The sequence below is a fragment of the Geotrypetes seraphini genome, chromosome 7 (genome assembly GCF_902459505.1).
Source record: "Geotrypetes seraphini chromosome 7, aGeoSer1.1, whole genome shotgun sequence".
NCBI classification, from domain to species: domain Eukaryota; kingdom Metazoa; phylum Chordata; class Amphibia; order Gymnophiona; family Dermophiidae; genus Geotrypetes; species Geotrypetes seraphini.
This window is the reverse complement of record NC_047090.1, coordinates 7,112,615-7,125,863: the sequence shown is the minus strand read 5'-3', so window position 1 is coordinate 7,125,863 and position 13,249 is coordinate 7,112,615. Positions and strand designations below refer to the sequence as shown.

The window sequence follows — 13,249 nt, the reverse complement described above, 5'->3', positions numbered from 1 at the left end:
AGCAGTGGCATACCGAGGGTGGGAGGCGCCTGAGGTGGAAGCACCCCACCCCTCTGTGACTCTCCCTCCTCTCCACCCCCAATCGTTCCATGCCACACTCGTGCTCTCCTTTCGCAACCCCGTAACTCTTTAAATCTTTGCCAGCGCGAGCAGCTTCTCCGTCCTACTGCTCATGTTGGCTTCCCCTCTGACGTCACTTCCTGGCCCCATGACCCGGAAGTCATTTAAAGGGAGCCAGGCCAGCGTAAATAGTAGGCTAGAGTAGTCGCTTGTGCTGGCAAAGATTTTAAAGAGATTTGAGGGGCGGGGAAGGGAGGGTGTGGGGGGGGGGTGTAGAGTTGCTGGCACCCCCACCAAGAAGGCATCCAGAGTGGTCAGCTCACCCCCCCTCCCCCTGCCCTCCTTACTATGTCACTGCTTCTCAGTTTGGATTTTTTTTTTTTTGGGGGGGGGATGTGCTTGATAACAGGTGCCAATCCTGATATTGATCTGTTAGGACATCAATTTTTATTCCTTTTTTGAAATAGGAAACAAACATGTATCTTCATGGCACCCCCTAATTCCAGATCAAATCCCTTTGCCTTTTGCACCTGCTTGGGGTTTTGATGTGCATAGCCTGGCTTTGTAAAATGAGAACTTACCGCTCAATATTCACAGCATTTAACTGGCCAGGAATGACGCCTGGCTGGCCAACCACTGATATTCAGCAGGAGATAACCAGTTCTCTCCCGCCGAATATCCTGGTCACCAGCTGGCCCTGTCACCGGCTGTCATGCATAATAGCCAATCAACGACAATATTCACTGGCTAACCGGCTGTGTTTTGCGGCCAGATAGACCCAAGTTTAACTTTGGCCACTATGACTTACCTGGCCAGTGGATGAATATCAGTTTGGCTGGTTATATCTACTGCAGCTGAACTTAGACTGGAAATTCAATGCCATTGGCCAGATATGGCCCTGGCATTCAATTTCTAGGTTCACCGCCACCTGCGAGAGGTAGCCGGGCTGCATCCCACGGTCCGAATATCAGCCCATTAAATATTAGGCAAGATAAACATTTCAGGGCCGGTTTGAAAACGTCTCAAAGAGAAACAGCCTTTCTAAAAAGATCTCCTTCTCCTACAATAGAACGAAATCTTTTCAGTCAGAAGAACAATAGCCACAGTTATGCAAAAACCAATGCAACTAATTGGATCCAAAACCATTTTCGCCACTTCACCTGCACAATACAATTTCCTGTTCGAATTGTGTGTTTACTGGCTGGGTCCCGGCTTTGAGATGACTGACATTGAAGTATGACAGGGTGTGATTAATGAAGCCATGCATGGTCCCGTTGTCACTGTACATATATTGATACACGAGACGTGGGATGAAATCTGACGTGACGGAGATGACAAAAGCCTGGGGGAGCAAAGAAAACACACTTGTGAATCCACCAAAGTATGTGAACCTGTTTTGACTTCTGCAAGTTTATTCAGGACTTTGTGCCTCCTGAAGAGTGATGGTGCCATATTTCTTCTAGATTAAGAAGAAATGTGTTCTGTATTGCATGATGTAAATACCTCTGGAGGAATATTCCAGATGAGAAGTGGGTTGGACTGTGTGCATGACCAAGCAGTAATTAAATGATGTACAAGCTATGAAGCACATATACTGTGTATGAGGATACTGTCTACACATCAAGCACGGAAACCAGGCAGGGAGAGAGTTTATGAACAGATACGCTGCGAAAAACGAAAGGTTCAATTTCCTTTCTTGTAATACATTTAAATGCTAGGATTGAATCCTTTCAATCATACCTGAGCTTCAAAAATCATTCACTGCATCGTATATCTGAGCTTAGCAAATATACTTTTAGAGGTCGGTTTTCAAATTGTGCGCCTAGATCATGTTTTCAGGCGATTTCTCATGCATGAGTAGGGCTACCAGACGTCTGGATTTCTCCGGAGACGTCCTCCTTTTCAAGGACACGTCTGGGGGTCTGGACGGCTTTTCAAAACCCGGCACTTTAGCTCTAGAAGCGTAGCGCGCGGTAATTTCCTGCTGGCGCACCTTCGTAAAAGGAGCCTATAGACCTTCTAACTATGACCTCTAGTACCTATTTAGAATTTAGAAGACATTGAAAAACGTACTTGTTTGCTAAGTATTTGAACAACTAAGCTATTCCATTCAATTGTAATAATTTTTTCTTTTGTAAACCGCATAGAGCTTTACGGTCCTGTTATGTTATGCTAAGCCGATAGATTCGCTTACTGCTTTTGCCCATATTGGCATAAAGTAGGATTTAAAAACACTTATACCTTGATGTAGCTTAAAAGTACTTACGTTTATGATGACTGAAAATTTGCCAATGCCATTCAGAATGTTATACCAGATTCCTGTAAGAGAATTAAAAGCGGCACCGTTAGCTCTGGGGTTTTTTCCGGTAAGACCGTCATGGCACTTTAGGAGTGCCCATGCCATCTGAGCCTTGTCATTCCAAATGATCAAGTCAAACGCTCTCCATCCGCTCTTACATACCGATGTCTTTGGCTCGGACTGCGTTGGGCCTTCTGAGCTCCGTAACAAATTTTCTCGCATCTAGTCGGACTTCTATGACGTTGTTCAGGAGGGCAAACACAGGCGCCAAGGGAAAAGAGGCAACAAACAGGGTGACAAAGCCAAACTGAATGACTGAAAGAGAAAAAAAAGAATTAGAAGGGAAAAAGCCGCCAACCTAGAGTCTACCAATATTTACACTGGTTCCATGATCCCAAAACATGGGGGCCAGTTAATCTGCTGAGCAAAGTGAAAGAGAGAATCAGAGGCTACATGAATCACATAATAATAACTTTATTCTTTTATACCGCCATAGCCAAAAGTTCTAGGCGGTTTACACTAAAAAGAGCTGGACAATCAGTGAAATACAATAATACAGTAAAAAATACAAATATTCGTAAAATAGAATTTCAATAATAAAACTCACTAAGTAATAAACTTATCGAACAAAGTGGTCTTAATTAATTTCCGATAACATAGCTTGCTGAATACATTTACCTAACCAAGATTGTTGCCTACCAGCTTGAAATGCTGCTGGGTCCTATCTAAGAAGGTCTTATATCTACACCCATTAATTTTGGGATAAGCAAATAAGCAGAAGTTTCTAGTTTCTCTTGATGGTCTATGCAACACAAAATGAGGAAAAAGGTAAGCTGGAGACAATCCCGATATCAGCTTAAAGCAGATACAGGAAAATTTGAATAATACTCTTGCCTCCAAAGGCAGCCAATGAAGTAAACGATAATATGGACTAATATGGTTATTCTTTTTTCAACCAGAAATCAATCGAACAGCTGTATTCTGAATTATCTTTAATTTCCTTAGAATTTTTTTGGGTGTTCCTAAATAGATGATGTTACAATAGTCTAAAATAGATCAACCTAATGCCTGCACCAATGAAACAATTAAATCCCTACGGATCACTTTCATTGGCGCCTACTGCCAAGAAAGAACTAGTGGCTATAAACACCATGTGCGTGGACGTTTTTTTTTTGTATTACAACCTAACCTTCCACTGTTTTATCTTCTGTTACTCCGTTGGCTTCCGGTTCGTCATAGGATTCAATTTAAGTGTGCATGTATTTATTTTTAAATTCCTTTTTGGAATATTTGATCCTTTGATCCCTCTTAGTTGGAACTCTTTTAGCTCTTGCTAGTCAAGGATTACAACAATTTATAAATTAGCATTTCCCTCTTTGAAAGCTTAGTAAATCTATTAAGTTTCAATTGGTGGGAATTTGGAATGGACTCCCAGATTCTCTAAGACTGTTAGGTCAATTACATCAATTTTGAAAAAGTTTAAAAACTTGGTTCTTTTTCTTCACCTTTAATATCTATCTAATCTTAACTAATAGTATCCTTATTTCACAGTCTATTAGTTTGTTATTCAAGTTTCAAGTTTGTTAAAAGTTTGTTGTACACGCAATATCAATTACTTCAGTGCATATATGATATATTTTTTAATCTCACTTATTGTTTTACCACTTATTTTGTTTTATTTTATCATTTAAATTTCCCCAGAATTCTATTGCTTCAACGGTTCTCCCTCTGCATCTCTTCTTATCTCCCCTCTTTTTTCAACCTTTCAAAGTCCTTTAGATCATTGTAGTCTTATTAGAATGTTTATTTTCTTATTTTTCTCATCTCTTCTCTATTTTATTTCTTCATTACTCTACTAATTGTCATTTTTCCAGGTACTTTAGTTAGATTGTGAGCCTTCGGGACAGTAAGGGAATTTCTAAGTACCTATTTTACTTATAATTTTAATGCACCCTATTGTCTATTTTTCTGTAAACCGCTTAGAATCCTAACGGAGTTTAGCGGTATATAACAAATAAATTACATTACATTACATTACATATGACAATTTAAAATTAGGAGACAAAAAATAAAACAGTTTTATACAAATACGCGTACAATGTATACATACAAATAATTATCGATACAAAAGGAAAGAAGGGTGAACTACAATCTTTTAAAGAAGATAAAGATACATTTAGGGAAAAAACATCCAGAGGGTAATGAAGAATAATCTAGAAAACATGGCTAAGCCTAGAGGAAAGGGTAGAGAAAATTGTGACCTATACATAAGGTCTGATTAAGATTAGGTATTTGAGCATAAGGATGATGATAGATGAATTATCCTATCTAGGTCTCAAATGCGTCTTTATTCTTCTTTTTAATGAACTGTAAACCGAGTCGAGCTCCTTAGGGAGACGATCCGGTATATAAATTGAAGATTAGATTAGACTTTTATAAGCTTTCAGAATTCAGAAAAATGTTTCACGCAGGCTTCTTATTTGCATTTGGCATTTTGTCACGAGAAAGCGCTCGCCCCAGCCATCATCAGGACTTGAAGCTTTTAGCGGTGCACTTCAGTTCTGGGACCCTGCTTCATGGGCTCTTGGTCTGAGCCAGCACGGTACTTCTTCAATTCGTTACTTGTTCAGGACACATAACTTCTGAACTCGCTATTTTTTTCTTATGAAATGCAACGGAATTCACTGATGATTCTTGAAGGCTGCAAACAGGTTGGGCTTTCATGATATACCGAACGAATATGCATGACATACTGATAAGAGGGGGGCGGGGGGTGGGGGTTCTTCCCCAGGTGCAGTCTTCCTAAGGGTCCCCTCCTCTCCTTGCTGCGCTTGCACCCTTTGCCTTCCCCGTGCATTTTTTTTATTTCCCCGGCGCAAGGTTGCTGCCAGCGTCAGGCATCGGCACTCTCTCTGATGTCACTTCCGGGACCCGCACCTAGGGAGTGACGTCAAAGAGTGAGTCAACACCGATGTGGGCCTGCCGCTCACACCAGAGAAATTAGAAAGGAGTGGGGAAAAGGAAGGGAGTGCGGGGAGAAGGGTGCCCCCCACTGTCTTCATTATATTCATTAGAAGTAGCCTGAAAATTTGACCTCTCTGCAGCCCTCAAGGAATGGAGATTAATGTTACTGAGCTAGAAAAGCAGCCCTTGGAATCACAGCCTTCATTAGACGTTAAGGAGTCTTGCACTGGACTATTGAAACTCAGTTTATTGGGGCCTCTGAACGTCATTACTTAAGGCACTTCAGTTAGTAGAATATGTAATAGCAAAGCCACTACGAAGGGCTGCTGAAAGGTTCTCAGTCCAACCAAGAACAGAATGATGTGGAGCCAGGAAACTTACAAGAGTTATTTCACACTTTTCTTGACACTTTTCATTTCAATGATATGAAACTTGAAAGTTTCCTGGCTCCACATCATTCTCTTCTTGGTTGGGCTGAGAACTTTTCAGAGACCCCTCGTATTGTGATATCACAATGCCTCATTCCACCAATGCCTAAGAGCCAGCCTCATCAGTGATGTCACAATGCCTCATTCCACCAATGCCTAAGAGCCAACCTCATTGGTGATGTCACAATGCCTCTTTCCACCAATGCCTAAGAGCCAGCCTCATCAGTGATGTCACAATGCCTCATTCCACCAATGCCTAAGAGCCAACCTCATCGGTGATGTCACAATGCCTCATTCCACCAATGCCTAAGAGCCAGCCTCATCGGTGATGTCAAAATGCCTCATTCCACCAATGCCTAAGAGCCAACCTCATCGGTGATGTCACAATGCCTCATTCCACCAATGCCTAAGCCAACCTGATCGGTGATGTCACAATGCCTCATTCCACCAATGCCTAAGAGCCAACCTGATCGGTGATGTCACAATGCCTCATTCCACCAATGCCTAAGAGCCAACCTCATCGGTGATGTCACAATGCCTCATTCCACCAATGCCTAAGAGCCAGCCTCATCAGTGATGTCACAATGCCTCATTCCACCAATGCCTAAGAGCCAACCTCATCGGTGATGTCACAATGCCTCATTCCACCAATGCCTAAGAGCCAGCCTCATCGGTGATGTCAAAATGCCTCATTCCACCAATGCCTAAGAGCCAACCTCATTGGTGATGTCACAATGCCTCATTCCACCAATGCCTAAGAGCCAACCTGATCGGTGATGTCACAATGCCTCATTCCATCAATGCCTAAGAGCCAACCTCATCGGTGATGTCACAATGCCTCATTCCACCAATGCCTAAGAGCCAACCTCATCGGTGATGTCACAATGCCTCATTCCACCAATGTCTAAAAGCCAACCTCGTCGGTGATGTCACAATACCTCATTCCACCAATGCCTAAGAGCCAGCCTCATTAGTGATGTCACAATGCCTCATTCCACCAATGCCTAAGAGCCAACCTCATCGATGATGTCACAATGCCTCATTCCACCAATGCCTAAGAGCCAACCTCATCGGTGATGTCACAATGCCTCATTCCACCAATGCCTAAGAGCCAACCTCGTCAGTGATGTCACAATGCCTCATTCCACAAATGCCTAAAAGCCAGCCTCATCGGTGATGTCACAGTGGCTTAGTTTCCCTAAACTTGTGCCCATGTACTAGATACATTTGCCTCATTGAAACAAATGGTCAAGAAAATAAGAGGATAAGAATTGCTGCTGCTGGGTCAGACCAGTGGTCCATCGTGCCCAGCAGTCCGCTCCCATGGCAGCCCTTAGGTCAAAGACCAGTACCCTAACTGAGACTAGCCCTACCAGCGCACGTTCCGGTTCAGCAGGAACTTGTCTAACTTTGTCTTGAATCCCTGGAGGGTGTTTCCCCTATAACAGCCTCTGGAAGAGTGTTCCAGATTTCTATCACTCTCTGGGTGAAGAAGAACTTCCTTACGTTTGTACGGAATCTATCCCTGTGGAATAACTTGTAAGTTTCCTGGCTCCACATCATTCTCGTCTTGGTTGAGCTGAGAATTTTTCTGCAGCCCCTTGTAATGGTTTACATCTCTTCCTCAGGGTCAAAGCACTACATGCAAAATCAATATCAATCCATAATGTATCAGCTCATTCATTCTCTTGTCCATCGGCAGTATGGTGACCACAATGTTTAGCTTTTCGCTCTTAGTACTACTGTAACAGTTTCCCAAACAATCCAGAGTATTTAAACATAAAGAATAAACTTCCCACTGGGGCACAAAATTCAGCAGCGGTCGTCCTGCCGCAATGCTTCAAGCACTTCCTGCGGAAAAAAAATCAGTCGTCTCAATCACACACAGAGTACGTGGACTGATACGGCAAAGGGAACCACACAAATCATGCAGTGTCCGAAGATCTAAAGGCGAAAAAACAATGTGACAAGGCAGTGGCTGCTGCCAGAAGGATGCTGGGCTGTATAAAGAGAGGCGTAGTCAGTAGAAGGAAGAAGGTGTTGATGCCCCTGTACAGGTCATTGGTGAGGCCCCACTTGGAGTATTGTGTTCAGTTTTGGAGACCGTATCTGGCGAAGGATGTAAGAAGACTTGAGGCGGTCCAGAGGAGGGCGACGAAAATGATAGGAGGCTTGCGCCAGAAGACGTATGAGGAGAGACTGGAAGCCCTGAATATGTATACCCTAGAGGAAAGGAGAGACAGGGGAGATATGATTCAGACGTTCAAATACTTAAAGGGTATTAACGTAGAACAAAATCTTTTCCAGAGAAAGGAAAATGGTAAAACCAGAGGACATAATTTGAGGTTGAGGAGTGGTAGATTCAGGGGCAATGTTAGGAAATTCTACTTTACGGAGAGGGTAGTGGATGCCTGGAATGCGCTCCCGAGAGAGGTGGTGGAGAGGAAAACGGTGACGGAGTTCAAAGAAGCGTGGGATGAACACAGAAGATCTAGAATCAGAAAATAATATTAAATATTGAACTAAGGCCAGTACTGGGCAGACTTGCACGGTCTGTGTCTGTATATGGCCGTATGGTGGAGGATGAGCTGGGGAGGGCTTCAATGGCTGGGAGGGTGTAGATGGGCTGGAGTAAGTCTTAACAGAGATTTCGGCAGTTGGAACCCAAGCATAGTACTGGGTAAAGCTTGGGATTCTTGCCCAGAAATAGCTAAGAAGAAAAATTTAAAAAAAATTAAATTAAATTAAAAAAAAAAAAAATTTAAATTGAATCAGGTTGGGCAGACTGGATGGACCATTCGGGTCTTTATCTGCCGTCATCTACTATGTTACTATGTTACTAAAATGGAGACCACCCCCTACCCCCATGGAAAGCCAGAGTCTACAGGCAAACGAGAAACAGAAATACAGGCAAGTTGGCAAAAAAACAGCCTTTGCCAGGACATTGAAGGCTGGTTTCAGGTATGTAAGAATTTCAAAAGAGTATTTCAAGGTGGCGGCTTCTCTTCTGTCTTGGATTTGAAAATTGTCTCCAATATGCTCCTAAATCTTCACGAATACTTGTTTCTTAACCCGCAATAGTAGTTTTTAGCGCAGGCTGGCACGCTGAATGCTCTGCGCTGCTCCCGACGCTCTTAGGTATGCTATTGCGGTTTTGTATAACGGAGGGGGGTGTGGTGCTGGTAAGGTTTTCTTACTGCTTTGATTAATGTTGACAGAACGACGGACGGACCATCGACGTAAACTGATGTTTGCGCAGCACCAGCGATTCTCTGTGCTTCTTCCGTTGTTTCATTATTACTGCTCAGTACTGAATTGGTGAAGGGGGCAGAAACGCATATTTAAATGAGAGCTTCATTATGGTTCCGTGACACTGGGACAGGTTAGCTTTTGCCCTACGTAAGATTAGTCTTAAGGTATCTTCAAAAGCACAACGCCAGAGTATGAATTATGTTGATAGACCAACACAGTTGTTATGAATATCCTTCTGAAAGGGATGTCCGAAGACGTCCCTCCATAAATCATGCTTGATTCCTGCTCCGCTGAAATCGCATCACTCAGGAACCCAGCCAGCCCTATTACAACCCAGGCTTGTTTTCTACAGCCAGTATAAAAAAAAAAAATTGTGCTTTTTGTCTTTACTTAACAAGTTTACTTCTGAAGGATGGTTTTGTTTTCCAGGAAAGAAAAACCAAATAATAATAATTTTTTTTCTTATATACCGTTGTACCAGAAGTTCAAAGCAGTTTACAACAGAGATACATACAGTCAGAGATTAAGATACAAGGTAAAAACATTCAATCTGAAATACGATAACAGTTGAAAGAGAACATCAATTAAATCTGAAGATTGAAAGTTATGACAGTGGCGTAATTAAGATGTTGGGAATTGATGATGAGGTAGGTAGAACAGGCTTTGCAGATTCCTTTCCTGAGCTGCAGAGCTGCTGTGTAGCTAGCAGTGTTCAAATCCAAGCTAAAGGCCCACTTTTTTTGAAACTGCGTTCAACTCTTAACTCTCCCTCGCTGCTGTCAGATACCTAGACCCACTATAACCTCCCCAACCCTGAAATGTCCTGTCTAAATTAGATTGTAAGCTCTTCTGAGCAGGGACTGTCTATTGTATGTTAAAATGTCAGATACCTCGACCCACTGTATCATTTCCTCTACCATAATCTCCCCAACCCTGAAATGTCCTGTCTAAATTAGATTGTAAGCTCTTCTGAGCAGGGACTGCCTATTGTCTGTTAAAATGTACGCCTTTTCGGCGCTATAGAAATCATAAATAGTAGTCGTGTACTGTCGGTCCCCAAATAAGTGTTCGGTTTACCCCAGTTCTCGAAAGCTCATCACATCAGGGTTGTATATATTCGAGGGCGAATCAAAAATGAAAGGCAATTGTTCAATTAGGCGATACCCGGAGCAGAGCAAGCGAAATGCAACATGTGTCCTCGTACACTGCCTGTTGGATAGTTCGTTCAAGCACAGCGCAGCGCTCAGCCTTTCGTCGTGCGGCAGCCATGAAGTCAGAAACGTGGATGCTCCATTGCACGATTGCGCCATCGAAGAACAACGCGCGGTAGTCCACGAAGGGGGCCTATTCTGGCGCATTCCCAAGCACACGGGCAAACGGTGAACAGCGAAAATTACTGCAACGTGAACTTAAACCTGCAATTTGCAGCAAAAGAAGAGGAATGTTGCCCGTTGTCCTCGCTGTACCGTGACGCTGTACGTCCTCATACAGCAGCAGCAACAGCTTGGGTTTCAAACGTCTTCCAGATCCTCCTTCTAGCCCGGATCTGATGCCTAGCGATGATCACATCTTCGGTCCACTGAAGGAGACGCTTTGAGGTCGCAGATTCACCTCCAATGACGAAGAAAAGGAAGCGGTCATCACCTGGCTTCGGGAGCAGCCGAGAAGCTTCTTCTCTGCAGGAATGCAGAAGCGAGCTGAACGACGCAGCAAATGCGTCGTCTTGCATGGGGGACTACGTGGAAAACAGCAGGACAGAGACAGCAAACTACAGACCAGTGAGTCTCACGTCTATAGTGTGTAAACTCATAGAAACACTGATCAAACAGCATATTGACACAATCCTAGACGAAGAAAAACTACGTGATCCACACCAACACGGGTTCACCCAGGGTAGATCGTGCCAATCTAACCTGATTAGCTTTTTTGACTGGGTTACTAGACAACTGGACGCCGGAGAGTCACTGGACGTTGTATATTTGGCCTTCAGCAAAGCATTTGATAGCGTCCCTCATCGAAGATTACTGAACAAGCTAAAATTGAAAGGATTAGGAGACATTCTAACTACATGGATTGAGGATTGGCTGAGCGGCAGACTTCAAAATGTGGTACGGTACCCCATCTGAAGCGTCGGACGTGATCAGTGGAGTGCCGCAGAGATCGGTCCTGGACCCGATTCTATTCAACTTATTCATAAGAGATATGACGCAAGGATTTAGAGGAAGGGTATCACTGTTCGCCGACGACGCCAAACTTTGCAACATAGTAGGCAAAAGCTTATTACCTGATAATATGACACATGACCTACTGCTGCTGGAACAATGGTCAAATACTTGGCAGCTAGGCTTCAATGCTAAAAAATGCAAGATAATGCACTTGGGCAAGAGAAACCCGCGTAGAACTTATGTACTAAATGGTGAGACCTTGGTTAGGACCACGGAGGAACGCGATCTAGGAGTGATCATTAGCGAAGACATGAAAGTTGCTAATCAAGTGGAGAAGGCTTCCTCCAGGGCAAGACAAATATTGGGGTGTATCCGCAGAAGTTTCGTCAGCAGGAGACCTGAAGTTATGATGCCGTTGTACAGAGCCATGGTGAGGCCACACTTGGAGTACTGTGTTCAGTTTTGGAGACCACACTACCGAAAGGACGTGCTGAGGATCGAGTCGGTTCAGCGAACGGCCACCAGGATGGTCTTGGGGCTCAAGGATCTCCCGTATGAAGAAAGACTAAAGAAGTTGCGACTGTACTCACTCGAGGAAAGAAGAGAACGGGGAGATATGATTGAAACGTATAAATACATCACGGGACGCATCGAGTCAGAAGATGATATCTTCTGGCTCATGGGACCCTCGACCACCAGAGGGCATCCGCTGAAAATCAGGGGAGGGAAGTTTCATGGCGACTCCAGGAAGTACTTCTTCACCGAAAGAGTGGTGGATCATTGGAACAGACTCCCACTCCAGGTGATAAAGGCCAGCAGCGTGACGGATTTTAAGAGAAAATGGGATACTCACGTGGGATCTTTAAGGGAGTGAATTCAGGGGGGGGGATACTTGGAATGGGCAGACTTGGTGGGCTATAGCCCTTTTCTGCCGCTTTTTCTATGTTTCTACATTACATTAGGGACTTCTATTCCGCCTATACCTTGCAGTTCAAGGCGGATTACAAAAGAGCTAACTGGACATTTCCAGTGAAGTTACAACAGTATTGATTGTTGGTTTTTTTTGGTTACAAGGGAGGAGAGGTAGCTGGATTAATTCCGGAAGAACTTGCAAATTGGATATTAAATTGACTGTACGTTACTGTGTGATATAACAAATAGATTACAGTTAGAGTACAAATAAGATTACGTTACATTTCAGGGATCTGGATACTTGGTTGGTGTTTTGGGGAGGAAGAGATTATTGAAGTGGAGGTTTTGGGGGAGAATTTATCTAGGAGGAGGGGGAAGGGTTGGATAAATTTTTTGAAAAGCAGGGTTTTGATTTCTTTTCGAAAAGTTTTGAAGTCGCCCGTTGCCGTCAACAGGTTGGAGATGGAGTGGTTAAGTTTTGCTGCTTGCGTCGCCAGAAGGTTATCAAACATCTTTTTGCGCTGAGTGCCCTTGAGTTACTTCTATCAAAGCCATTGAGTGCATTTTGCCTTTACATTTTGATTTACCCTTGTACCACAGAACATGAATGGACCATCCCGACTGATCCCACACTGAGAATAGGAAGCTTCTCCATAATTGACCAGCTCTGGAAACTCATAGTGAGCCACTGCCAGGAAATCCAATCTTGAACTTTTAGGCACACCCTTCATATATGATTTTAAATTTCAGTGATGTGCCAAACCATGAATTTTGCATTTCTGACCAAGGGATTAATGCTATTATATAAAAACTACCTTCATTATCTTCTGGTATTCATTCTGGAACATTTCACAATCTATTGCTCCAGCTGCCAGGAAAACCCTTTGAATACCGCGAGACTCCCAGTGAGAGATACAGCAGCGAGATATGTCTGCTGTAGATTCATCTCAAAATGACCTCATCTCAAGACAGAGTGGAAAGAGTCTGCTATGCCCTGCTTTATTGGCTTTTGAGTTTTATGAATCCGCAGACCCAAAGCAATTCACACATCCCCATGAAGCCAGGTAAAAAGAGAACAGAACAAGTCATTTCTATACCGCATAACCGGTAAGTATGATGCGCTTTACACACTAAGCTCCTTTTACTAAGCTGGGCTAGCGGTTTTAGCG

General features: G+C 43.4%; 1 protein-coding gene across 1 annotated transcript in view; it reads right to left on the bottom strand.

Moving 5' to 3' along the window:
* The window catches only part of ANO2 (anoctamin 2), a 228,699-nt gene that overhangs the window by 18,326 nt on the left and 197,124 nt on the right, over window positions 1–13,249 (bottom strand). Inside the window, exons 20-22 of the mRNA XM_033953477.1 lie at window positions 2,522–2,674; window positions 2,327–2,379; window positions 1,221–1,402 (exon numbers count right to left, since the gene is read on the bottom strand). Coding sequence (XP_033809368.1) covers window positions 1,221–1,402; window positions 2,327–2,379; window positions 2,522–2,674 — 388 coding nt within the window. The remainder of the gene's footprint in view (window positions 1–1,220; window positions 1,403–2,326; window positions 2,380–2,521; window positions 2,675–13,249) is intronic.